We start from the raw sequence: 26475 nt of genomic DNA, 5'->3' as shown, positions 1-26475 counted from the left end.
AAGCTCCAGTTCAGTGTGGGGCCCGCAGCCCTGAGCTGCTGGTGGGCTCCCAGCCCCCACCTGAGGGCCAGCTGATGGTGAGAGACACGGTCAGCCTTAAAAGAACCTTGAGGGCAGACGGGTGCCTCTCAGCAAGGAGCAGGGTCAACAAAGGTAGTGAGTGCCCCATTCCAGGAGCTGTACGAGCTGAGGAACTCACGTGCACCTCAAAGCACTTTGCCAATGGGCGTCTGGCATCTCCTGGCTGCCAGGAAGGTGGTGGGAGCCCAGGGGCCACCCTGCCCCTTGTGCAAGAGTCCCCCAGCCTCAACCTGGAGCCCACATCCTCCTCAGACCTGGCTGTGTCTTGTTGAGCATGGCAGGGGCTGCTCAGGAGAAAACTGGATCAAGAAATTCCTGCCTACGTTCCCTCTGCCCACCGACGCCCAGGCGCAGGCTGGCGGACTCCTGGGCCTGGAGGTGCAGTCACAGGGACTGTTTCCGGGGGCGCTGGGGGCTGAGGCCATCCTGCACCTCCAGACCAGATCCACAGAGTTGTGTGCGCAGAGGCTACGGAAAGGGGGCAATGGGTTCTCCTGGGCCCGGGGGGCCTGCCCAAGCTGCCCACTCTGAGCCTGAGGGCCTTAGAGCTCAGATGTGCCTGCATCCACTGTGCAGAGGGACAAACTGCCAGGGCTCACGTGGGGTGGGGGCAGTGCCAAGGAGCCCAGGCCCCAGGGCTTCCTAGAAGAAGGGATGGACATGTGGGAGGACCTGGCTGAGGAGGGGTTGGGCCAGGCGAGGGCGCCCCCCACCACAGCACCCGGACTCTGCCCCGGGCTGGGGCTGGGAGGGTCTGAGCCCCGTCCGCGGGCACAGAGCGGTTGGGTGAGGGAGCTGGGGGCCTGCTTGCTGAGCACACCCTCCTCCTTTCCTCCTCCCCGGGGCTTCTGGAGTCCTGGCCGCCCCCACGGCCATCTGGCTCCACCAGCAACGCTCCCTCACTCCCTCCCCAACTCACTATGTGTTCCTCCCTCTTCCTGCTCCCTCAGGCCCTTGCCCTGAGGGGGATGCTGGGATGGCCACATGGCCTCTTCTCTTTTGTTCCTGAGTCCTCAGCCCAGGCCTTGAGAAAACGAATGTGCGCGTATTTTTGCCTGCACTGTGTGTGCTCTGTGTGAGCACACGTGTGCGTGCATGTGTGCATGTGGTGTGGGATGGTACAGGCATGTCTGTGCTTCTGGCATGAGACTACAGGCCGTGATGTGAGGTGGCACGTGTTCCCTGTCAGGCTTCAGAGTGGGTACAGCCTCACCTCCCAGCTCTTCACCAGGGCCACCCTAGCCCACCTGCACAGGGTCCTCCTGGACCTCAGGCTCCTCCTGGGACCACCTCAACCCACATGGGAGCTGGCGGCAGCTGGGGCTGGGCTGGCACCTCTAGGGACTCTATGTGACCCCAGAGCACATGTCCCCACAAAGGCAGCCTCGTCTGGCTCCTGTGGGCCTAGTACATGGTCTGTGCAGGACACATACCTTTCTCTGGACACCGTTGTCGACCCAGCCAGAAGGGAGGCGGTCAAGGTACACTGACGTCAGTGTTCACGGCCGGGGGTGGGCGCAGGCACCACAAATCCCTGGTGGCCACCTCTTGGCAACTGTGCCCCGTCCTGAGCCTCCACGTGCCCATGCCTGGGGCAGGGCTGCACCTCCAGGGCCCGCCTGCCTCTCATGGCTCACAGCATCCCCAGCCTGAGACGCCATAGCTTAAGAAAAGAGCTCTTTATTCCACGTCGTCCGATATTTTTACACAAGTAAAATAAAATGCATATCTCTATATACCGCGATCCGGGTGGGAGGCGGCGTTCTGGAACAAACGCCCCCACCGCACCCTGTAAACATGATGGGGTGGAGACGAGAGGGGGTGGGCGGGTGGAAGGCATCCGTCAGGGAGGGTCTGCCACCGGTGCTGGCTGGTGGCGTGGGAGGGACCCCGTATGTACACACACCTGGCTGCTGGGGGGAGCCTCGTGGTCGGTAGCCGGTCAACAGGGCCTGAGCACCGTCCACAGCACCAGCGCGAGGCCCAGTGGGGCGAGGCTGCAGGCGAGGCCGGGCAGGGAGCCGGAGCCCTCCGCCTCGCCAGCCCCGCCGCCCCCAGTGCCCGCCTGGCCCAGACGGCACTGGCTGCGCGTGCGGTTCTTGCGGGAACAGCCCGGCCGCCGGCGAGGGCCAGTGGTGGGAGGGCCTGGGGGCTCGGAGCCCTCAGGCCGCACTGCAGTCAGTGGGGGCTCGGCCGAGCCAGGCAGAGTCCCGAACGGGGAGTCGTTGATGTGTCTTGGGCCCGAGCCGTTGCCTGGCGGGCTGTCGCCTGGTGGCACGCGTCCCTTGAGCGCATTGCCGGCCGAGGCCGGCCTCCCGGCCTCCAGCACCGAGGCCTTGTCCGCAGCGTCCGGCTGGCAGCACTTGGGTAGCCCCAGTGGCTCCTCGTCGGCAGGCCCGCCGGTCCGGATGGGACGGGAGGGCCGAGCGGCCACAGCGCAGCCCTCCAGGTCGGTGGCGGCCAGGCGCTTGAGGTCGCGGCCGGCCAGGCGTGGGGGCAGGCTGCAGGGCACCTCGGACGACGAGCCGCGGAACTGCTGCAGCCAGGCCCAGAGCGGACGCGCCCGGCAGTCGCACACCCAGGGGTTGTCATTGAGCCGCAGGTACTGCAGGGCACGCAGTGGCGCCAGGGCCTCCGCGGGCAGCGCAGAGAGGTTGTTGGCAAACAGGTAGAGCGTCATGAGGCGGCCGAGGTCACGGAAGGCGCGCGGGTGCACGCGGGCCACGCGGTTCTGGTGCAGCAGGAGGCGGTCGAGGCTGTGCAGGCCGCGGAAGGCGCGCTCGGGCACACTGGGGATGCGGTTGCCATGCAGGAAGAGGTGTGTGAGGTTCCCCAGGTCTTGGAAGGCGTCATCGGGGAGCGCCTGCAGCCCGTTGTCCTGCAGGTAGAGGTACTGCAGGGCGGCCAGGCCACGGAACAGCCCGGGGCCCAGCTCCTGCAGGCCACAGCGGTCGAGGTGCAGTGTGTGCAGGTGGCCCAGGCCGTGGAACGTGGTGGGATCCACAGCACGCAGCTGTGCATTGTCGCTGAGGTCCAGCTGCTCGAGGAGCGCCAGGCCGGTGAAGGCAGCGGCATCGATGCGGGCCAGCGCATTCGAGTGCAGCCACAGGATGGTGAGGTTGCGGCAGGCGCGGAAGCTGGCGGCTGGCACGTATGTGATGCGGTTGCCATGCAGGAAGACGCGCTGGCTGGCGGCTGGGATGTTAGCGGGCACGGCCTGGAGACCCTGCTGTGGGCAGCTTGTGGTCACCTTGGGCTCGTTGTAGCACACGCAGGCACCTGGGCACGGCGCCGCCACCCGCCACGCCTGCAGCCACAGCACCCAGGCCAGCAGCTGGCTCCCTGCAGGCAGAGCAGAGGGTGGTTAGTGGGCAGGGGGCCCTGCGAGGCTGGGGCGAGCCCAGGATGCACCGCTGCCCTAGGAGTTCAGGTGCTGTGATCCCTGCTTCACTGGACATGCAGAAACTGCTGCATCAAAACAGCCAGGGGTCACATACTTCTCATGGGGAGCCCACCTGCACACACCCATGTCACCCCGCCTGGCGCTGAAACACACACGCGCTAACAGGCACACGTGAAGGCCCCCACCACCGAGGCACACGTGAAGGCCTCTTGGGACAGACATGCAAGCCTGCAGACACCTCCTCGGGACTCTAGCTGACACAGAGCCAGCCCTCTTGGGCCTGCCCGCTGTCCCTGTCCATCCCAGTGCTGTCCTAGCCTGTCTCTGCCCCTTCAGCCCACAGGCCTGGCTGGACAGGGGCTCCTGGCAAACACTCGAGGACAAGGCTGGCTCGAGCTTTAGCTCAACTGAGGTTGCAGCTCAGACCCTGTGCCCTGCCCAGGCCCCCTGGAACCCCTGAGGCCCAGGGCTGCCTGGATTCTGAGGGGGCCTCACCACCTCGGGGAGCTGTACTTTAATGAAGGAACTGCATGGGCCTTGGTGGAGCCAGGACCCACAGCCTCGTCCGTGGCCCTCCTGTGGGGGTCTGGGGCCCACCGGGAAATTGCCCCAGCCGCCCTAGGCACAGGAGCAACTCAGCCATCATAGACTCAGAGCCAGTGCCCAAGGCAGGGACAGGAGGGCAGGTAGGCCCAGGCTGGGGGTTGCGGGACACATGCAGCCTGCCCTAGTAGCCACTCCAGGCAGGCTGCTCCCTCTCCCACACTGTCCTTACAGGAACACCTCCTGCAGCCTCCGCCCCTCGGCCTCATTCTCTGCTTGATCTCCTCCCCGGGGCAAGGAGCTCGCTCCTTCCCAGCCAGTCTCTGCCTATCCCAGCTGCCCTCAACCCTCCTGCCCAGACATGCTCCCAGCAGGTTCCGCCCCAGCCCCAGGGGTGCATCTCCCCTCTTCCCTCCCCATCTTGGGGCCTCACTGAAGACCAGGCCAGGCAGGACACCTCCTGGGGTGCTGTACCCAGCCTGGTCTCACCAGCAGGGCCATATGCCCAGTACTGAGCTCATGGCCTATCAGCCCACCATTAGAGCCACCTCTTTGAATGCCGAAGGCTCTTTCTGCCTTCAGGAGTGAGTCTATTAAAATGTGAACCCCTGGGAGGGTTATGGCTTATCAGTGAACACTCCAGTTATCAGCTAACACCTGCGTTGACAGCTAACACCTTCCTTGGCAGCTAACACCTTCCTTGGCAGCTAGCTGAGAGCAGGATTCTGCAGACACGAGGCCAGCTAAGTGCTGGAGTTGGAGCCAGAAGGGAGAAAGGAGAGGGCCACAGGCCAGCTTCCCCTACCCAGAACCGTGACCTTGGGGCCCCCTGCCCACTAACTAGGTCCTCTGCCTGGGCCCGTGCACATGCTCACCCCAAGCCTAGAGCTTCAGCAAGCCCGGCCCTCCCCGCCGTCACAAGGAGCATGTCCTCCCCACAGCCTAGGGGCCTCCTCTGTCCCCTGTGCTCTGCTGGCCACCGGGGCTGGGCCATTTGTGGGCTGCTGGGGACATGGCAGCCCCAGGATCCCTAAGCCCTGGGCGCCCCTCTCTGGGCTGGCCACGCACAGGAAGCCATGAGGGGGCACCTCAGCCCGCTGTTCTATTTAAACTGCTGGGAGCCTCTCCCGGCTCTCTCTGTGTGGGCCTCTTTGGACAGCCAGGCCTGACTGTGCAGCCCCCACCACACCTCATGGCTGTCACAGGATGTCCGCGTGCTATGAAAGCAGTACTGCCTGTCCCAGAACTTGCAGCAGAGGACTCCCTGGGGCGAGTGGGCTGGGGGCCCCGGTACTCCCCGGCCAGAGTCTGGACCTCACCACCAACCTGGCTATGTCAGCGGCCACATCACCGACTGAGCTGGGCTACCATCGCACCCTGACCCATGGCTCCCAGGCCTGAAGCCACGGGCTGTGAGCTCGGCTAATGTTGGGGTCAGCTGACCACCAGAATGGGCCGACCCCGCCATCCTCCCCAAACCTGGGCTCCCAGAAGGCCGGAAGCCATGGGCTCGGGGCCCTGCCCACTTTACAACTGCCCCACACGAGGCCTGAGCCACGCCGTGGGGGCGAGTGTCAGAGAGGCCACGTGGCACAGCCCTGCCAGGAAGCGGCCTCAGGCGCAGACATGGCCGCTCCCGCGGAGCCAACTGCCTTTTAGAAACCCACTTCTGAGGGTCGGTCCCTCCGCACAGGCCCTGCTGTCAGCACGGCGGCCGGCGGTGGGCTCTCCCCTTGCCTTGGCCACAGTAATTGGCTCCAGCCTGGCCCCTCCTGGGGCCTGCCCGCTGGTCTCCATGGCAACTCCTCTGCTGAGCAAGCAGAGGGGGCATCTTTTTATGAGATAATCAAACCCAACTTTGCGGCATGTGCTCACATTCACAGCAGGGGTTCTGGAAAGCAGGCCCCTGCCAGGTAGTGGGAGGGCATCTCCTTGGTCCCACCCCAGGGGTGGACCCCATCACTCACCTAATCCTGCCCAATCTAAAAGGCTTCCCCATCCATGCCCCCCATCCCATCCCCCTGCCTATCCTCTCAGCCCATCGCCCTCCACCACCCTAACCAGGCCCAGACCTCCCTGGCTTCTGCAGCCCCCTGAGCCTGCCGGCCACTCTCTGGCCACCAGGTTTGCTCCCTCACTGATCCCGTCCACTCATCAGGGGCCCCTAGGCAGGGCCCTGCCTCACCTGCCTCTCCTTTCTCTCCCTGAAGCTGCCCACTGGCTCTAGCCGGCCACCTGCTCCCCAGCCCCACCTCCTATTTGCACCCGGCGGGGGCTTGCCTCCTGGCACACGTGGTAAGGAAACAGCCCTGCCGGCCTGGCTCTCATACACGGTCACACAGGGAACGTCTGCTCTGGAGCAGTGGTCGGGGCACGAGCGCTGCGGCTGGGAGAGGACTGGCTACTCTTGCCTTGGGGGTTGGGGGACAGTCACCAGACCGCTCAGGGCCTCTCCTTCAGGCCCAGGAGGCTGGAGGCATCAGGCCTGGGCATGGCCCCAGGGCATCTGCACTGCTCTCCTGCCCAGCTCCTGGGCAGCAAAGGACCTGGGTTCACTCCACGGTCTCGGCAGAGGGCGCGAAGGAAGGTGGAGCGGGGAGGAGGCGGGGGAGCAGGAGGGAGGGGAGCCAGGAGGGGCAGGAGGCTTCTCGGGATTCACCCGCAGGAGCCAGTGCACGGCGGGCAGACGGCGGCAGAGGTCAGTAGCTCAGAAACAGGGAGTGCAGGAGGCTGCAGGCACAGGAGGTCTTTGGTGTGTTCCCTGGCCCCCACCACTCCCAGGGCCCCCAGCCTGGGCTGAGGTCGCGGGGTTACAGCTGCCCTGAGGTCCCATGGGGACGCCTCTGTCCCCACTGGTGAGGCCATGGGCGATGGCGCTAGGCTGGCAGCCTTGGAGGCCCGGAGCCTTCGGGCCTCAATGCCTCCCTGCTGCTATGGGGTGGCTGTAACACCCACTTCAGGGGTCGTTAGAGGGTCCATCAGCTGGTATAAAAAAAGTGTGAGTCAGAGCTGTGTAAGAATCAGATTTTGGGGAGGTATCATGAGCTCATTTTACAGATTAGAAAACTGAGGCAGTGAGCAGTTACGCCATGGCCTGCTCCCACCTGGAGCCGGTCCAGGAGGAAAGGCGGGCGAGCACAGGAGCCACAGGGCCACCTCCAGCCCAAGCCTGAACAGTGGCCCCTGTGTGGCCACGGAAGGAATGGGCCTGGGCTGTGAGGGCGGGACAGGCTCTGGCGGCACAGGAGGGGTCCTGTGCCATTGGTGGCTTGAGGGGGACACGTCCTGGGGAGGCTCTGAGCTGCTGCTTGCCCCCAAGGAGGCTGGGGTCAGCAGGCTGTGAAGGAGCCGGTGGCTGCAGCCCAGCTAGGACATCCGCCGGCTCAGGACCCGTGAAGGGTCATGTCACAGACCGCGGTTATGGGCAGAGCAGGCGGCCACAGCTCAGCACAGCGAAGCCAGAAATAGCTCTGGGCGGGGGTGGGGAACACCACAGAGGGTCAAAGCTCCCCGGCACGGCTGTACTCACACCCCTCCCCAGTGCCGGCCCCCCACCAGTAACGGGCTCACCCGCCCGCCCCCGTCGTCCATCTGTCTCCCCTCGGTCGTCACTGCTTCTCATACTCACCACCCACCCACCTTCCGTCCGTCCTCCAGGCACAGACATGTGCGGGGCAGCACGTGTGGCCCGGGCGTCTCCCGGCCTTCTCCGGCTGCAGGTGCAGGGGGGAGGGTGGCAGCAGCTCTGTGGGGCCCCACATCACCAGCCCCCTGCCGCTGTGCCCCACGAGCCTTGTTCCTTACTGATCTTTCTGGGGTGGTGGCTGCAGGGGCAGGTCAGGTGGGCTGGCCAGGTCGGTAATGGGCAAGGTGATCCACCATGGCAGGAGGGTACTGGATGCAGGGCTGAGCAGTTCCAAGCACCAGGCCAAGCTGCGTGCAGTGGGGGAAATGGAGGCCCACCGTGGGCAGAGCCTACCTGAGGTCACATGAGACGTGGGCAAAACTGGGGCGAGCAGACCAAGCCAAGGCTGGGCCTCTCTGTCTCTGAACTCTCTGGGAGTCCAGTTTATCTACACTTTACAGGTGAAGAAAATGAGGTTTGGTGGGGAGGCCACTTGTTCACAACGCAAGAGCTGGTAGGATTCCTGACCCCATAGCATCCAGTTGCTGAAAGGCTTTGCTGGGCAGTAAAGAGTTAAAGCACTTCTACCCAAACTTACCCATCAGCCCCACCCTGAACCCCAAATTTCCAGCCAACACAGCACCTGGGAGTTGCCAGGGAGCCTGGCCCAGCCAGAGCTGGAAGCCTTGGATGCAGAGCTCACCCACAATCATGTTCCTGAGGGGGACCCTGTGGTAGGGACCGCACTGGGCACTGCAGGCACGAGATAAGGATGTGGTCCTGGCTTGTGACACCTGCGGCCCAGGAGTGGACTGACCACGTGCCACATGGGGGATCAAAGGGGCCACAAGGGCCTGATGGGGCCCCAGACAGAAACCCGCTGCCAGGGTGAAGATCCAAGACCCTCTGATGGGCAGGACCTCTGACGACCAAGCCTCAGGAGTCCATCCTTGGCCAAGGCTGGACTGCAGCCTGGAACCTCACCCTGTCCAGCCCGCATGCTCTTCACCTGACGCCCACCTCCTCAGCCCCCACCCAGGGAGCCTCATATGGAAGGCTGATGTCACCAGCACCTGGAGGCTCGTCCAGCCCCAGGATGCTGCCAGTGCAGGCCACACCCGCCCTCATTCCAAAGACGCAGCCAGCATTCCCTCCCCCACAGAGGCTGGACCCCTCCCCCAATTTCATCAGGCCACCAACAAATGCCTGCTGCCTAATTACCTGGAGAATTCTGTCTCCACGACCAGCTCATCAGGGTCCTGAAGCTAATTTAATCTGGCGGTGAGTGTAGGCTTGAGTCCCCACAGGATGCTAATGAGAAACCGGCCAGTGGCTGTCATGCCCTGCCCCTGGGGAGGCTCAGAAAAGGGGCACCCCCAGTGCCAGGGCCCGGGACCTACTGCCATACACCTGCCACCACGCCCACCTGTCTGCCCCGATCCCTGTCCACTGCCGGCTCCTATCCAGGACTGGGTGTCTTGCTTGGCAGGGCCAACAGTGCTGGGTCCTGCCTTCTCCCCAGTCCAGTCCCACCTCCTCCAGGGAACCCGCATCTGCCGCTTACAGGAAGCCGACCACTCCTGTGAGGCCCAGAGCGTCAGCCTCGGACAGGGCAGATGAGGTGCAGGAGCATGAACTTGGGGAGACACTTGGGGGACACTATGGGAGACTCAGGGACACTTGGGGTGCACGCTCAGGGAGCACACAATAGGAGCGCAGTCCCAGGGCTTGTGCTGCTGGGACCTGGGTGAGTCAGGGAACAGAGGTGAGTCAGCCACACAGCAGCAGGGTTGCTGTGATGAGGCCAGACAGACATGGGAGCCCCTCCCAGGAGCCAGGACAGGGGGTCTGCTGTCCTCTGCAGTGAGAGTCGACGAGTGTGCACACTCCCACGTGTCCTGAGCCCTCGGCACTTGTCAACATCACCAACAAGGCAGGCGTCAGCCTCTGCCCAAGCAGGATCTGTCTGGCCATGGAAAGATAAATGCAGGTCTGTGGAGGCCCTTGCCTGCTCACCCAGGAACCGGCCGGTCCCGCCCTCGGCGGCTGCTGCTGCGGCTAGCCCTGTCTGGAGGGAGCAGTGAACTGGAGCTCACCTTCGCCATCCCAGGAGAGCAGAACTCTCGCACACACTCTTGATCAGGCAGCTTGGGCCTCGCAGTGGGCATAACACTGGTGGGGTGCTTGGGGGCTTTGAAATTAAGCTGGGCTAGCGAGGGTTGGGACAGTGCCAGCTGGGACCGTGTCGAGGGGGCCAGCAGGGCCTGCTGAGCACCCATGGCCAGAGGCAACTGGGGGGTCCGGGACCCTCAGCCCGAGGTGCTCCCATTCGTGTCACCACCGGCCGAGGTCACCACATCCAGGTGGCTGTCTGTCCACAGGAAGGTCCGGGGATGCCCGTTTGTGAGAAGACCCTGCACGCCCATGCCTCTCCTTTCCTGGACCGGGCTGTCCCACCTTCACTATGTCTTTGTTCTTAACGGGGACTTCCTGTCAGCCTGAATCCCAACATCTTGGGAAGTGTGTCAGAACTGACTCGTCGTGTGCCCTCCTCCCAGCCCAAGTGGACGGTGTGGTGCTAGTGGGTCACCCTCTGCACGACCTGGCCACAGAGCCCCCAGGAGGGCGTGGGGTCCTGGGGCAATTGGACTGGCTTGGAGGGGCTGTGGCGAGACCCCCGCCACCCCAGAGGTGAGTGGTGGGCCAGCGCTGAGCAGACACCAGACAGCCCTGAGCCTCCCAGCATCAGAAGGCTGTGCAGGGCCTTTGTGGATGAGCTTGTCCCCTAGGGAGGCCCTGTCCTCCCCCTTTATACCCCAGCCTCCCACAGCACCCAGCACCAGACGAAGGGCCTGGAGAGGGGGACGGGGCCCTTGGCCTCCCTGGAATGCCTGGGGCACAGACTTCCTTCAGTCCAGGGGGTTTCATCACACCCCACAGCACGGTGAAGGGAAGACTATCAACCCACTCCACAGACAAGGGCTCTGAGGCTTACCGAGGTGAGGTGACCAGGGGCCACAGCACGGCCAGGGGACAGGGTCCAAGACCCCCCTCCTGCCATACCAGGTGACCAGGGCAGGCCCTGAGCCTCAAGGGACCCAGATAACAGGAAAGGAAGGCAGTCCTGTGCAGCGGGTCAGCTGCAGAGCCTCCCCTCCAACCCATGCTCTGAGCCCCCTGACCACCCCAGAGAGCATCATCCTCCACCCAAGCCTTTTGCCCCTTGGGCTGCCCGAGGTGGGCCCTAGGGCCCTGCAGCCCTGGGCTCAGATGCTGGCTCTGTACCCTCTCACCGAGTGGCCGGGGATGCTGTCTCCACACTGGTGACATGAGGATGACAACAGGCCAGCACTGGCCTCCCCAGGGCCCTGAGATGCCTCCAGCCTGGAACCCCACTGAGCACCTCCACCCAGACTCTGGCTTTGTGGCCAGCATCCTGCCTCAAGGAGGATGGTGTGGGGCCTCTGGTGCTCTGACTGTGGTCAGCCTGTCTCAGGTGACTCCTCAGGGAGGAGAGGCCCACAGCTCAGAGGTGACCCTGTGGTGATGCTGATCGCTCTGCAGTCTTGAGGCCGCTCCCCACCTGGCCTAGCAGCCCTGCTTTGTCCAGAAGAGGCTGTGCCTGGGTGGGAGGGCACGACAGCCAGGCTATGCTGCAAATGCGCCCAGAACAGCCTCCCCAGTGGAGACAGGAGGTGTGCTCAGACAGCTGTGGAGCCCAGCACGGACCAAAGGGCCTCACAAGAGACCTTTGTTCACCCATCCCCAGATTGAAGATGGTGTTGAACACACACTACGAGGGGCAGGGATGGGGTGACAAAGCTGCCCGCTGGAGAAATGCCCAGAGGAAGGGCCTCCACCTCGACCTCCAGGGTGTCCAGGGCAGCTCTTGCCTGACCACCCACCACCTGCCAGTGGACAAGCCCCAGTCTCAACAAAGCAGCATCCAACTACCTTCAGTGCCCCTAGCAAATGCTACCGGGAAACCAGGTGTCTGGAAAAGGTGCCGGTGCCCACAGAGTGGAAGTGACTCTAGAGGAAGTAGAACAGGTTGAAACAGGACAAACCTACCCGGCGTCCTCACACGGATAGAAGAGGGTTTCAAACAAGAACAGGGTGCTATGCACAAGGAGCTATCAGAAAACAAGAAGAGTGCCTGGAAGTTAAAAATAAAATTGCTAAATTTACCCCCCAAATCAATAGAAGGGTTGGAAAACAAGGTCAAGGAAGCCTTGCAGAAAGAAAAGCAAAAAGAGAAAGAGATGGGGAAAAATGATGAGATTCAGAAGACAAATATAGATCCAGCATTTGTATTAGGGAATTCCAGAAAGAAAACAGAGAACATAGAGGGGAAAGTCGTCAAAGAAATAATACCAGAAAACCTCCAGGAGCTGACGACCTGGCCCTGCACTGAGTGAGTGCCTGGCACAACACGTGACGTTCACAGTGTGGTTTCAGGCCTTGGGGGCCCAGAGAGGAAAAGCGACAGGAGACAGCAAAACTGCAATGGCTTCAAACCCTGGGGAAACGATCTTCACCCGAGATTCTGGACCAGGCCAATCCAGCCTGAATAGACTAGCAGCATTCAAGGGCTCACAGGATGATCCTCACTGTGCCTTCCTTATTCAGTTAGCTGGGGATGTGCCTCAGCTAAAACAGGACATAAATCCAGAAAGAGGAAAACATGGGACCCAGGAAACATTGCATGAAGAAGGGCAGTCATGGGCAGCTGTGAGGGGGCCACGCATGCCTGGCCCAGGTGGGCCCAGCAGGACATAGGCCTGGAGTGAGGACTGCCAGGGAAAAACAAGAGACCCAGTAGAATGCCTGACATGCGAAGGACAGACCACATGAGGGTGACAGATGGGACAAGAGAAAAAAGACAAAGTCAACCGTAAACTCTGGGAAAAACAAAAGGCCACACAAGAGTGGGAAGGTCAGCAGGTGGTGAAGAGCATCTATGTGACCTGGGTTAGGAAACACTGGTTATGAATTTAAATGACGATCGCAGGACAGCCCCGCTGGGAAATGTGCTAGAGAAGAGGGGGCGGGGGTAAGGGCTGCGGAAACGTGACGGTAACCACCTGGAAAGACGGGGAACATGGCAACAGCGGCTGGTTGGAGGCAGGCTGGGGGCAGGTTTTAACTTTGAGCAGGATATGGTTGACCACAGTGTTATCTTTGTTAAAAGATTGCATACTTGGCACTGAAATCTCAGGAACAGAGATAAATCAAAAGAAGAAAATAAAGTGTCTGTGCCAGAAGGTGCAGACACACGTGGGTTAGAAGCAGGCGGCTCCAAAGTGCAGGGGGAGAGAGTGGGACCTAGAGCGCGAGGCCTCCCGGTGCTCCGCCAGTGCCTGGCTGCTCCTCCTCCGCTGCGCAGCCAAGGGTGGCCAAGGACAGCCCTGCCTCCAGGGACGCTCCACGCGCTTGGCTCCAGAGGCCTCTGAAGTCCAGACTCTTGGAGGGACAGCTTCCAACCTGAAGCCCCACCTGTGTGCTGGGCCTTCCACAGTCCCACCCACCGCTGCCGGGCAGCCCCTCCTCAGCCCTGCCTGCTCCCAGTCCACAGCCCCAACCCCTCAACCCCAGACAGGGACCCTCAGGAGCAGGGATCTAGCGGGGCCCCTGGGGTGGGCGGTCTGAGCCCCTGGAGGGGACTCCCTCTGATCTTGGCAGAGCACAAACCGGCCTCCCCGTGGCCTCTCCGAGAACCCCGACTGCGTTTCTGTATCCAAACCCACGGCACGCAGACAGGGGTAACGTGAATAAGTAATTGCTCTTTTATTAACGAGTGATAAATTATTCCTATATGATTGTATGTGATAACTCTTCCTTATTTGAAATCAATTTGGGATGGAAATTGTTGGCGGCTTCTCACCAGCGAGGGTGGGAAGACCAGGCGCTGCTGCCTCTGGGAAAAGCAGGTCAGTGTATTTCGGCTGCTTCCTGAGGCTGATGTGCGAGGTGCTCCCAGCGTGCAGGGGGCCGGCTGCCCTGGGGGCGGGGCACGGAGGGTGGCCTCCTTTCCTCAGCACCTGCCCCGGCCGGTGCCCCGGCCAGTGGACCCAGGGCACGACGCCCCCTTGGCCGAGGAAGGGTCAGGCTGGAGGCCACCGCGGCCGGGCAATCAGAGGCAGGGGCCATCTGCAAGCCACACTCCACTCATCCCCGAATGTGACCCTGAGGACCAGGGCAGCCCAGCCTCTCACTCCGCAGGGGGCTGACCCAGCGCTCGGCCGGCCTCCCTGCCTCCTTGCCCAGGCTGCCATAGCTTGACTTTACGGAGCCTGAAAAGGCATTTGTCTTTTTCCTAAAAATGTTCCTAATGATTTCACATCCCCATTCCCTCCTCACAGCTCAACACGTGAGGGTCCCCAGCGTGAGCCCAGGCCTGGGTCAGACAGACCTGGTCCCTGCCTGGTGCCCGGAAGGCCCTTCCGTCTGCTCATCTGCAGATGGCCCGTGTGAGGGGTTGCACACAGCAGGCGCTCAATAACCGCTGAGCGAAGTAACGGCCTCCCTTACGCTGACCCTGCACTGTGTGGCCCCCTGGGCCAAGGCCAGCCCATGTGACGAGCCAGTAGACGTCAGGGAAGGGCGTGCCTCTGGCCGGTACCCCCAGCCCCACGGGCCCAGCCTGCTACGAGCAGTGCCCGATGGCCAGACCACTGTACCCCTTCTGCTCGATGCATTTGTAAGAGCCAGTTGCCTCCCTGCCAGGCTGCTCACCGCCCACCATCCACCCTCCTGCTGCTCCCCTCACCCCCCATGGCTGCAGCCACGCCGCCCAGCTCAGCTCAGCCACTGCCGGCAACCTCTGCCTCTCAGGCCTGGGTCTGTCATCTGTGAACGGGGAGGTTGGCTCTGAGAACCTGACAAATCCCCAGGGGTGGGGGCCCTGACAGCCCCGCCTCTGTCCACTGCCAGGGTGCCCCCTTCACTCCACACCTCCGATGGTCAACTTGGCAGGCCTCTGCACTGCCCATTCCTGCTGGTTGCCCCCCCTGGGCTGTGGGCTCCTTGGGGCAGGACCAGGGCAGGTGACAGCACAGCAGATGGTGCTAAAATGTCTGTCACGTGAGTGTAAGAAGCGTGAGGCGGCAGAGACATCATTCCTCAAGACGTCCAGGCCCAGAGAGTCCACGGAGCACCGACGTCCCTGCAGGGTGAGGCACCGGCACCTGATGCTGAGGGCAGGTTCACGTCCGCTACAGGCTGAAGGTCAGCACACCCAAATTCACAGGGGAGATTCTGTGTCCCCCAGTTCATAGGCGGAAACCCTAACCCCCAGCATGATGGCGTCTGGAGGTGGAGTCTGGGTTTAGAAGAGGGCGTGAGGAAGGGGCCCCACAATGGGATTCGTGCCCTTGTAGGTGAGCGTGCTCGCACACAAGCACACGTGACGCCCTCTCACAGAGCCCGACCCTGCCGCACCCTGGGCTCAGACTCCCGCCTCCAGAACTGTGAGAAAACACATTTCTGTTGTGTAAGCCCCCGGTCGGTGGTATTTTGTTATGACAGCGTAAGCTAATATAGCTTCTTTCTTAAAAGCCTGGTGTATTTTTCCAGATTTTCTACAATGCACACGAACCAGTAAAATCAGAAGTGTTTTTAGTTCACTCTGTTTGGTCTCGTGTGTCGACACTGGACGCGACAGCCTGCCCAGGGAAGGGTGGGTGAGGCCGTCCTCAGGCAGCGGGAGCCCCTTCCGAGAGCCGTGTGCCGTGGGGTCCCTGCCCACCACACTGGCTCCACAAGGCGATGGGAGAAGGGAGGGCATTGGGCGCTGGCTCTGCCTTGGGGTGGGGGTGTGGGCAGGTTAGGCAGGTCTCCCAACCTCTGGGAACCTGTTTCCTCAGCTGAAAAGTGGAGACAACAGGACCACCTCGCAGGGTGTGGAGGCCAGGGCCCAGGTGGGGTCGGTGAGCACAGGGGACAAGGGACGTCAAGCCACAGTTAGGGAGGGCACACTGGTGCTTGACCAGACTGACCTTGGCCCAGGACCTACACTCTGGGCCTTTGCTCAGGCAGCACCTGCTCTGGGAGGCCTGCCTGGTTCTCAGAACCGCACCACGCCCAACCCACTCCCCTCCCCAGCCACAGCCAATGTGTCCATCTTCAAACCTGCCCCAACCCTGGACTCGCCCAGGTGGGGCCCCTGAGGGAGAAGGCGAACGGGCAGAGCGCATGGAGCTTAGCCAGGGTCTTGGCAGGGAAGGGGCATCAGGTAGGTGTCCTGTCGAGTGATGTGCCTGACCCCACCTGGGGCAGTATGGGGACAGTGAAGCCCCCAGTGTCAGTGCCAGCCACCCAGCAGGAAATGAGCCACAGGGTTTCCCTCCCTAATTCCCACTGCCCGCCCCAGGGACACTCTGCCCCCCACCACGGCCGATTGCTGATGAGCATGGCCGTACTGCTCAGACTTCCTGTGACCTGGGGGTGGGGATGGGCAGCCCCGGCATCAGGGAGGGCTCCGCAGGGCACGGATCCCCCACCCCCGGCCACCACCCGCCTCAGTCCACCTAGGGGGCCAGGCCGCGGCTCCAGCAGCAGGTGAAGGATGGAGTCCATTAGGGCCACCATCTGTCTTGTCCGTGACGGGCCCTCTCGGTGACATCCAGGAGGTATGTAGATGGAATATCTTTATGGGGAGAGTTTTTCTTTTGCCAATTTTCCAACAGGAAGCCAGACACTTGTCACACCTGTCCCCGTGTCAGCCTCTGCCTGACAAACTGGGGCTGAGGCGGGGAGATGAAAGGCAGCCTGGACACGGCCGGAATGCAGGGGCCACGTGTCACACGGCCGGGAGCATAGCGCAGTGGACCAGCCTCCTGCTGGGGCCTGCCGATGTCGGCCTCCACAGCCCCCGCCCCATCCTCCTGGCTCCAGAACCCCTCCCTCTGCACCCCTCATGGCCTCACAATCTCCTCCTCTGAACCCTGTCTCCCTCCTCCCGGCACCCAGTGGCCCCAGCGGCCCGGCCCCATGCAGCGGGCGTCCGGAGTCTCTGGGCTTCTGCTCCCACCAGGGGCCCGCCCCCTCCCCTCCCCCTTGGCCAGCAACTCCAGTGCGTCTTTCAGACCCAGGGCCAGTGTGGCCTCGGTGGGGGCCCCGTGGGGGGCCCAGGCCTCAGACTTTTCACCAGTCTGCCTGCACCCACACTTGCACTTCTCTCTTCTGGGACCTCGTGGCCTTTGGGGTGTCTCCCTGGGACCCAGAGGGCCTTGGGGGCAGAACATGTCACAGGAATCTAGAGGCCCCTGCTGCCCGGGGGGGCTGGCCTGAAAGTAATGCTAGAAAGCACTGTCGAGAGAATGGAGGTAGAAGCCAGGGTGGGAGGGTCCTGCCCAAGGCGGAGTGTCACCTGCTAGGCCACACCCAGGAACCACAGCCCTAGGGCGTTCCTTGGCCCCTCCATCAGTCCCTGTCATGTGGGCAAGGCCACCTTGGGAGGGGTCCTGCTCACTGCCAGGGTGACAGTGACAGTCCTTCTGCTTCCTCAGATGGCCCTGGGGGTCTTGGCCCCCAAGGAGACCTAACAGCCTTGTCCCCACCAGGCTCACCAGCCACTGCCTTACACGACCTCACCCCTCAGGGGCCCCAGGGAGCCTGGGGGCAGGGGCCGGATGGGGAGTGAGTGGCCAGCTCTGTGCTCTCTGAGGACGAGTCTGGGCTGGACATGTCCTGAGAGAGCAGGGAGGCCTCAACCAAGGCAGATGGAGGCAAGAGGCAGGAGACTGTGGGAGGGAGCGTGGCTGGGCTCTGAGAAGGGGGGGCTGGGGTACAGGGCCCACTCCCAGGTTCCTGGCCAGGTGTGCTGTGGAGGCAGGTGGGAGACCTGGTTGCGGGGCGTCTTGTGCGACCTCGGGCCCCACAGTCCTCCCAAGACCCTCTAATATGGGACCTAGTGCATCCTGGTGGCCAGCCAGGACTGGTCTTTCTGGAATTTTGCTTCCAACCGCATCTTTGGGGACAGCAGATGCTTCTGGGCCAGAAGCCACACCTAGGGAACAGGTGGCCCACCACTCTGCTGCCCAGGCCCCGCTTTGCCCAAGGACCAGGCAGGAACCCAGATCGCCTTCCCATGGCACTAGAGGCTGGTTGGTGCAAAGTGAGCCACTGGGTGAAGTCTCCACACAGTGAAGGGAGAGGGACCCCGAACCTCTTTCCAAGTCAGTGCCGTGGCCGGCTCAGTGCCCACGTGCCCCATCCCCCTGCTGGGCCCCAGCACCCCCCCCCCCAGCTGCTGTCCCTGCCTGAGGGCCTGCACCTCCCACCTCCATCCCACTCTGGCCCCCCAGCCCCATTTCTCACTGGGTCACCACAGCATGAAATATACATCACAGACCCCCTTGGGCCGGGCGGCAAGGACCTCACGCAGAAGTGCTGGTGGGAAGGGGTAAGGGAGGCCCGGACGGGGCCTCTCCTCTGCGTTCAGCATGGTGAGGCCCACACTCACCACACACCTGCCTGAGGGCCACCGTGGTGTCCTCAGGGCAGGGCAGCTGGGGAGGACTTGGGAATCTGAGGAGTCCCCAGGAGGTGGGCCCCATTGCCCACGGGACTCAGGAAGCCCCATCACCAGCCTCTAATCCCATAGTAAGTAAGTCCCAGCTCAGGGCAGGAAGCTCCACCCGCACAGGAAGGGGCGCTGGACTGGCCCTGTGGACAGCACTCACCACTGACCCCCGCTTCTCAACCTCCTGTGCAACAGGGAGGCTCAGAGGGTGAGTGACCTGCCAGGTGCACAGCTGGCTCTGGGCTGAAGCCCCAGGCTCCCAATGCCAGGTCCTCGCCTGCCCTCACCAGAACACTTCTCCGACAGGAGGGCACCTCTGCCCTCCCTCCAGACCTATGCCCTGGAGGGGGGCCGCCCACCTGCTGCCACCTGATGGCCAATGGCCATCCCCAAGGGCTAGGACCACCGGCTCCTGTGACTGCTGGGAGCTAACTCCAGGCACTACGTGAGGCCACCCCACCTTTGTGGCTCCCTGCACCCCAGTGCCAGGCCTGGGCTGGACTTGGGGACGTGGACATGAGGAGGTAGACAAAGGCATGCATGCCAGGCGCTGGGACCAGGGAGCCAGGGTGGATGAGACGTTCCTGAATGAGATCTCTGGTCCATGCCTCATTAGGGGTGTAGACACAGGAGAGTGTAGGCAGGAGGTGCCCAGCTGGCAACATGTTTTAGGAAAGCATCTCAGAGCCTGAAAGGAGGATGAGATGGCCGGCGAGGAGCTGTGGGCGTCCATGGCCATGGGCCCAGGAGGGGTCCGGTCCACAGCAGGCCCTCAGTGAGCAATAGAAGGGGGTGGGCAGGGTGGGGTCAGCCTTGACATTGTACTTGCCTTTGGGGAAGGGTAGAGGGAGGTGGCCAGGACTCTGGATCTTGGGCCTGGATGTAGGGGTGGCGAGGCAGGTGGTACGGGGGTGATCACCACGGGATAGGCTAAATCTGGGGGACTCAGGACACCCAGTGGAGCAGAGCTGCCTGTGCAGGGGAAAGCGGTGTGGAGCCGCTGGGTGGGGGCAGCCAGGGAGCCCGAGACCCCCACTCATCCTCACGGGTCTGGTGCACAGCAGGGAGGCAGCAAACATTTGCTGACAAACCATGGGACCTGAGGGCCAGAGTGGAACTTGGTGACGGGCCAGGCTGAGGCCTCAGAGCTGGCCCTTCCAGGGTAGCCAGGAGGCCAGTGAGTCTGTGGGCTGACTTCCCAGCTGGCCCTGAGCCCTTCTCCACCCTCCACGCCCCATCTTTGCCCCTTACTCTTTACTAAGCACCTACTATGTGCCTGGAGCTGCCCAGGATGCCATGAGCCTAACCCATCCCCACCAGCCCTGCACACACCCCACCCACCTCCCCCAGAGCCCAGCACCTCGTACGCCTCGGATTCAGAGAGTTTTCCCACTGAGCTGGGAACACCGCCTTTGTCAACAGCCTTGGATTTCGGACACAGACGCGGCCTCTGGTGACCAGGAAAGGGCGGTGCTGCCCAAGGTCACACAGCGAGCTGGTGCTGCAAAGGCTGATCCAACGGCTGCCCAGATTTCAGGGTAGGGAGAATTTTGGCAGGTCTCGAGTCCGCCCCACCTGGGCTCTGGCAGGAGGTAAATAAAGGCAACATCTCGACAAGGTCACAGTGGCTGGGACAGACCGTGGACACCATGCTGGGCTCAAGCAATCTTGGAGGCAATCTGAGAGGGCTCCCTGGAGGAGGTGAGGGGGCTCAGAGCCCCGCCTTGGCCTGAGCCCCTCAGCACTCCACCCCCTTCCTCAATGGGCCCCTCACCCGTCAGCTTCAGCCTCAGCCTGACATTTCCCGTGACATTTGCTGCAAAGAAATAGAGCCATAAACCCAAAGGTTAAATTTGCACATTGCTTTGCTGCCAGGAGAGCTCAGTCCCTCCACCCACTAGGTGCCTGGTAGAGGGTATGGGAGATGGCCCACCCATCCCTGGGGCCCATGCTGGGGGCCCAAAGGTCCCCCAACGCCCTCCAAAGGACCTCAGCCACTGTTTCCCAAAATGGGTTCTTGGGCCCACCAGGCCCCGAGCATGTTATACAGGGGCTCCTGTCAGAGGCACGCCCACTCGCAAGCTGGAGGCCCTCAGACGCCCTCGGTAAAGGAGCTCCGTCAGCACCTCTTACCCAGCCAGGCCCAAATTTGCTTGACCACAAAACCCTTGTCCAACCCCCACCAACATTTCGTGGAACCTCAATTCCATGGAGCATGATCTGTGATGGCGTTAGGCCAAGAAGCACCCCCCAGGCACCAAGCAGCTGTCTGAACAAAGCTGAGTCAGCTCCTGACACCCTGGTCCCTCCGCTGGGCTCCCCATGTCGCCATTGGCCCAGCTCCACGTGCCAGGACCTGGGTAGGGCTCACCGCCTGCCAGGCCCCCCGGGGCCAACCCTTGGCCCTGGTCTCTGCACGTGCAGCACCCCCCATGGCCCCTCTGGGAGGGCTGCCAACAGCCCTGCCCTTCAGCTCCACCTCCTGGGCCTGGCTGCCCTGTGTCCTGGGTTGGTGGTGGGCAAGGCTGTAGGACAGGGCCGCCCTGGCCCATTCTCCATCCCCTACAGGGTAAGACGCAGGCCCACTCGGTGACAGGACTGTCGGGACACTGCAGGGCAGGCGCGGGGGATGAGTGAAGGGGCAGGAGAGCTGCAGCCCCAAAGCGCCGGCTGCAAAGGACTGTCCGCGAAGCACAGCGGAATCCTGATCAACTCCCGGAGGCGGACTCCTCACCACCAGCAGAGACGTGACCCCAGGTGCGGGAGTGGTCCAAGGGGCCAGTCCTTAAGAGGCTGGGAGGGGCTGGGGTCCGGCCCTATTGCCTGCTGGGGGAAGGGCACATGACCATGCCCCCGGGGGACCTGGAGGCCCACATGGAGGACATGTCTCCCGGTGTCCAGCTGCACAAACATAGCAGTGAGAGGCCAAGGCAGCTTTGGATAAATAAATAAATTATGGTGTGTCCTCGGGGAGGGATTCCACACACACCAGCAAACCCATGATGCACAAGAATAGTTCCCGATGTGCAAAATGTTTAAAATACAGCGATAAAAGAAGAAACTGCAGCACAAAACACCGGGTGTGGTGGGGCCCGGGTGGGCCCACACACTCCAGCGACAGCATAGGGACAGGCAGGGATGTGGACATCCTGCCCGCCCTCGGGCTGGGCTGCCATTTTCAGCTCTGTGGCCACCTGTCCTTTAAAGCATTTTGTCCTATAAACTCAGGTGCACAAGGATCACATCCCTCCACCTGCCTGGCCCAGAGCGAGTCTGATCCGCCAGGAATGAGTGAGTGAATGAGTGAACTGGTGTGTGGGTGAAAGCAAAGGCAGCGTCTGGGGTGGGGTGTCTGGAGGGCGCAGGAGCAGGCAGGCCACAGGGTGGAAGACACCGAGGCTGAGAGGCTGCCAAGGCCTGGCCCTGAGAGGCGGGGGATGGGGCGGGAGTGGGGGGTGGTAGCCAGAGGTCAGAGACCTGGGCACGGGGCAGCCTGAACTTCGCTGACTGTGCACAGCCAAGAGCCCTCGACCCCACAACGGGGCCCAGGGACAGGAGTGTCACACACACTCACTCCTTCCCACACTCACTTCAATTCAATTCACTCATCCTTCGTGAACACCTTCCCTGTGCTCCGTGCTCCTGACCTGTTTCCAGATGCACAGACTGAGGCTCCATGGAGACTTTCTGGCCACAGGCCCAGGAGAGCAGGAAACACGGCCCTGTGGGTGAATTCCTTCTGCCCCCACTGGCCGGGACCCTCCTGCTGCACCAGCTGCCACAGGGTCCTTGCCACAAAGCCGCAAATAAAGGCCAGGGCGGGGGGCGTGGAGGGGCCGGCCCAGCGTGCTGGTGGTCCCGGGGTCAGCAGAGGGAGGGTGAGTTCGGGTCCAGAGAGTGTGGAGGAGGCACACTGCACATGCTGGCCCCTCATTGTCTGTCACTCGCAATGAATAACAGCAAACGAACCCGGCCCCACCATGAGCCCCGGGCAGCCCTTGGCCTCCAGAGCTCGAGCGCATCTCCTGTAGACCCCCCCACAACCCCTCACGCTGTTGAGACCCGCCGGCCCAGGATGTCCTCCTCCACGACCACAGGGAGAGAGCCCGCCCTGACCGAGGGGCCCCCAGCGGGCCGCTTCCTCACGCAGGGAAACCACAGCTGGGGGTTCTGCAGGCCCCTCGCCGGAGAGGGGCAGAGCACAGACGCTGCCTCAATGTGGAGGCCACATCCCGTAGTGCCCACTTTCCTTCCCTGCCCCCCATCTGCCCGCCCCCTTCTCCAACTCCCTGTGACCTCTACGGGCCTTTACTTCCCCATCTGCAGACGGTGATGGGGAGGGTTCGACTGGCAGACCCAGGGCTCCTGGAGGGCTTCCCTGCATGGAAACTGCCGAGTTGGGGGAGGGGTGTTCTGAGTATTTTGAAGGCAGAGACACTGGGGTCAGAACTCCATGGGGGCCTCACCCCTTAAGTGCCCCCAGCCACCCTGAGGGAGGCCTGATTACTGGCCCACGTCACAGGTGAGGAGACTGAGGCAGAGGTAAAGTGTCACACCCAAGGTCACATCACGGTCCGTGGCTGAGCCAGGCCCCACATGCAGGCCTTATTCTCCTGCCATGCCACACGCAGGAATCAGGGTTGTGAGCAGCCCTCTGCCAGGTGGAGTCTGGGTGTGACACCACCTGACTCAGGACCTTGCCTGGGAGCTGGCTCCTCCCTCACTTCAGCAGGAACAGGAGTGGAATCGGTACCCAGTTTATAGATGGAAAGACTGAGGCTTAGAAAGGGAGAGTGGCCACCTCCACTGCCTGCCCCACCAGGGGAGCCACCCCTCTGTTTCACCCACACGCCCTCTAAGGATGACCTGCTGCCCTCATTCCACAGATAAGAACACTGATGGTGGTGGGGGAGCAGCCCGTGTGGCCTTGCCTCTTGGAGCCCTGGGGGGGCTCCTCCTCACCACAGTGAGAGCGGGTCACCAGCACCCTCACCTCATACCCCCACACAGCACCTGAGGCAGGTGACACACCACAGAACCCCTCACCAAGAAGGCTCTTGCATGGAGACCCCCAGGCACCAGGGGCAGAGCCTTCCTGAGGTCACTCTGGGTCAGCCATAGGGTGGGCACACACCTGCCCTGAGCTGGACCGAACAGCAGACTGTAGAGCACGCCAGGGGACTGGCCTGTTTGTCATGGTGTTGACCTGGAGGTCTGAATGGGCTTTCCTTGCCCAGGTGGGTCCCAGCCCACAACAGCCACCATTGCCCCAGCATGGGGGCGGGGGAGGAATCGGACACTCCTTCCGCCTCACATCCTGGGCTGGGGCACACTCCCTGGGCCTCTGCTAGAGATTTGGGTAGAACCTGGCCACGCCTGCCTGGGCACTCAGGGGCACCCATGGCCAGAGGCAAAGAGACACATGCCGATGTGCTCACAGGAACACGTGGTGGTCATGCGAACAGAGACACACATGCAGACGCATACTGAGTTCACACACACAGGCCACGGGCCCTTGGGGTGGGGAGGAAAAGACCAGCACACGGCAGGAGGCAGAGGTGGGGCCAAGGTCCTGCAGTCCATTTCTCACTCTCTGAGCTCCGGTTGCCCAGCGCTTCCCCCTTAACACACGTGCATGTAGGCACGGGAACGGGTTCCTTGGAGGGGCCCCAGTGTGTGCCAAGTGTGGAGACCACAGCAGGCATTGCTATGTGCATGCATGGCCGTGGGCGTGCAGGCGGGGGCGAGGACATGGTTGTGCACCCCCAGCATGTGTGTGCGTGCACACAGGGCAGCCTGGCATGTGTGTGCACATGCGGTGTACAAGTGTGCAGCCCTTGTAGACACGTGCACGTGCAAAGAAACGTGTGTGCAGCCTGCAGCACCGTGGACATCAGCGGGGCATCGAGGGGAGGGGGACCAGGGGAGCACTCTCCAGGCAGGGCATGCCCAACTCCCCCAACAGGAGGTCAGCCCCAACCCCATTCCCAGGACCTTACCCCAGGTAGGGGGAAGGGTCCCAGGAGAGCTGCCAGGGAGGGGATGGTGGGAGTCCCACCATCTCTGGTGCCCCTCAGCAGAGCCCGCAGGGGCTCTCAGGCTGCGGATAGGGGGTGCTTGGTTGCTGCCTCTCCACGCCCGTCCCCTGGGGGGACAGCTCTGGGCCAGCCCCGCCCCCCACGCCCTCTACTGTCGCCAACCCCCCCCATTCATCCTGCTGCGGTCTGACCCCAGAAAAAACGACCGCTCCTGGGCTGAGTCCGCGGGGCAAGGATGGAGGCAGCTGGACACCCCCACCCCTGCTCGGTACCCGCGCTTCTGCAGACCTGCTCATTAACCCCTTCGCGGCCGGGGCGCTCCGAGGCTGGACCCCACCCTTCCAGCCAGCAGCCCCCACCCCAGCCCCGCCGCCGGCCCCACCGCCGCCGCCAACTTTCCTGGGAAGCGGCAACTTTTCCTGCTGCCGCGGGCTCCGCCCTCCCGGGGCCGGGGTGGCACTGCGGTGGCCTCGCTGTCGCGCGGTGACCCTCCGCAGCCTCGGCAGCCCGGGCGCGCCCCGCGTCTCGGGAGGGGCTGCCTGGGTCCCCGCCCGCCGGCCCGCCCGGGCGCGGCACTCACCTCCGGCGGACGCCCTCTTCATCTTAGGGGTCGGGCAGGGCGCGTCGGGGACCGAAAGTCGCTCCGGGGCCGGCGCCCGTCTGCCCGCGGCCGGGTCCGCATCCAGGCGCCGCCGCTCCGGCCCGGCCCCGGCCCGGCCGCGGGACGAGGCTGCGCGCTCCGCCCGGTCGGCTGGGCTGGCGGGCGGCGGCGCGGAGGCGAGGGCGGCGGGCCGGGAGCGGATGAATGTTTTATGGGATCATGTGGTTTGACGCGCGAGCGCTCCACCGGGTCCTCGCCGGCCGGGCCGGGCCGGGCGGGGCGGGGGCGGGCCGGGGCGGGGCCTGGCGGCAGGCGGGGCGCCCACCTGCGCGCGCCAGGCCGGGCCGGGCCGGGCCGGGCCGGGCCGGGCCGGCGGGAGGGGAACGGGGCGCGGAGCACGGGGCGCGGGCGGCGGTGCGGGCCGGGGGCGCGAGCCGGGCTGCGGTAGGCGCTCAGCTCGTCCCGTGCAGCAATGCCGCGCGGCCCCGGACAAAGGCGGCGCGTTTCTAAAGAGGCGGCGGCCTCTGCAGGCGACCGCGGGGATGGCGGCCCGGCCCGAGCGGGCTGGGGGCGCGGGCCCAGGGCGTGGCAGCCCGGGATGGCGGCGTTTGGGGGTCCCCGAGCGACCAGCTCCCCGAAGGGCTTTGTCCGCAGGCCTGGGAATGCAAGGTGTGCCTCTGCCTGGCCCACGCCCTTCCTCGCCTCAGTAAACCCTGGAGGCCAACCCCCTGCCCAGCAACCCTTTGCTGAAGGAGCAATGCTCCAGTTTTCAGTTAGAAAACAGACAAAAAGCTCAAGAGACTTCCGAGGTCCCCACCTGTCTTTGTGGCCCTCTCTGTGCCACCCCAGGGAGGGGACTCAGTCACAGTCCTGCCCCTACCTCCACAGGTGCCCCTCCATGTGTTCCCTTCTGTGGAATGGGGTCTCCAGCCCAGGAGTTTCTCTTCGAGCCCACTAGCTTAGTACTCCTACCTCCACGAAGCCAGGTTAGGTGCCAGAGAACCAGTGACACACATTCACACCCCAGGCACACCTGCACAGGCATCCCACCTCCATCTTCTGCATGGAGATCTACCTGGCCTCACAGCTAAGCTCCTGAGTGCATCCCAGAATCTCCAGCCAGCTGCCAGGGCAGCGTCCCTGCAGGCTGCCCTGCACGTGGAGGAAGGCTGGGAGCTGGTCAGCCAAATCTGGACCAGCCTGGCAGGTAAGAGCGTCACATGGACGGGGGACTGGCTGGCAGAGTTGGTTCTAGTCTGTAGGATCCCATGCCCAGGGCAGGCCTTGGGCCCTCCCTGTGACTGGAGCATCCTGGTTGAGGTCTTGGTGGTCCCACTGGGAACCCAGCCCATGTCCTGGTGATGTGAATCTGAGGGACTTGGTGACTGGGAAGCCTGGTACACTCTGCCTCCCCACCAAACCAAGCCTCCTGACTATGGAGGCGGCATGCGAGAGGTTAGCAGAGCACAGGAATCAAGGCCCACTGGCCTCACCCAGGGCACGTGGGACCTCTCTGAGCCCGGTGCTCCCATCTCAGCACAGAATCACAAGCAGCCTCCTGGGCTGGAGACCAATGGCCGTGCCCATGCCAGGCTGGCCCTCTGGCCTGGTGTGGAGGCCACACTGCCCAGACCCCTCTGGCTGCTGCCCTGTGGCCCT

The 26475-nt window shown here is 63.2% G+C and overlaps 1 protein-coding gene across 1 annotated transcript; it reads right to left on the bottom strand.

Annotated features, from left to right (window-relative positions):
* Positions 1–1733: 1733 nt before the first annotated feature.
* RTN4R (reticulon 4 receptor) lies at positions 1734–25078 on the bottom strand. Its single transcript, XM_032471455.1, has 2 exons — positions 24796–25078; positions 1734–3423 (listed from the first exon to the last, which is right to left on the bottom strand). Exons 1-2 carry the CDS (start codon positions 24815–24817, stop codon positions 2024–2026), a joined length of 1422 nt encoding a protein of 473 aa, XP_032327346.1. The 5' UTR covers positions 24818–25078; the 3' UTR covers positions 1734–2023.
* Positions 25079–26475: the final 1397 nt, after the last annotated feature.

Source organism: Camelus ferus, chromosome 32 (assembly GCF_009834535.1).
Source record: "Camelus ferus isolate YT-003-E chromosome 32, BCGSAC_Cfer_1.0, whole genome shotgun sequence".
NCBI lineage: Eukaryota > Metazoa > Chordata > Mammalia > Artiodactyla > Camelidae > Camelus > Camelus ferus.
Note: the sequence above shows the minus strand (reverse complement) of the source record. Positions and strands in the feature narration are given on the sequence as shown.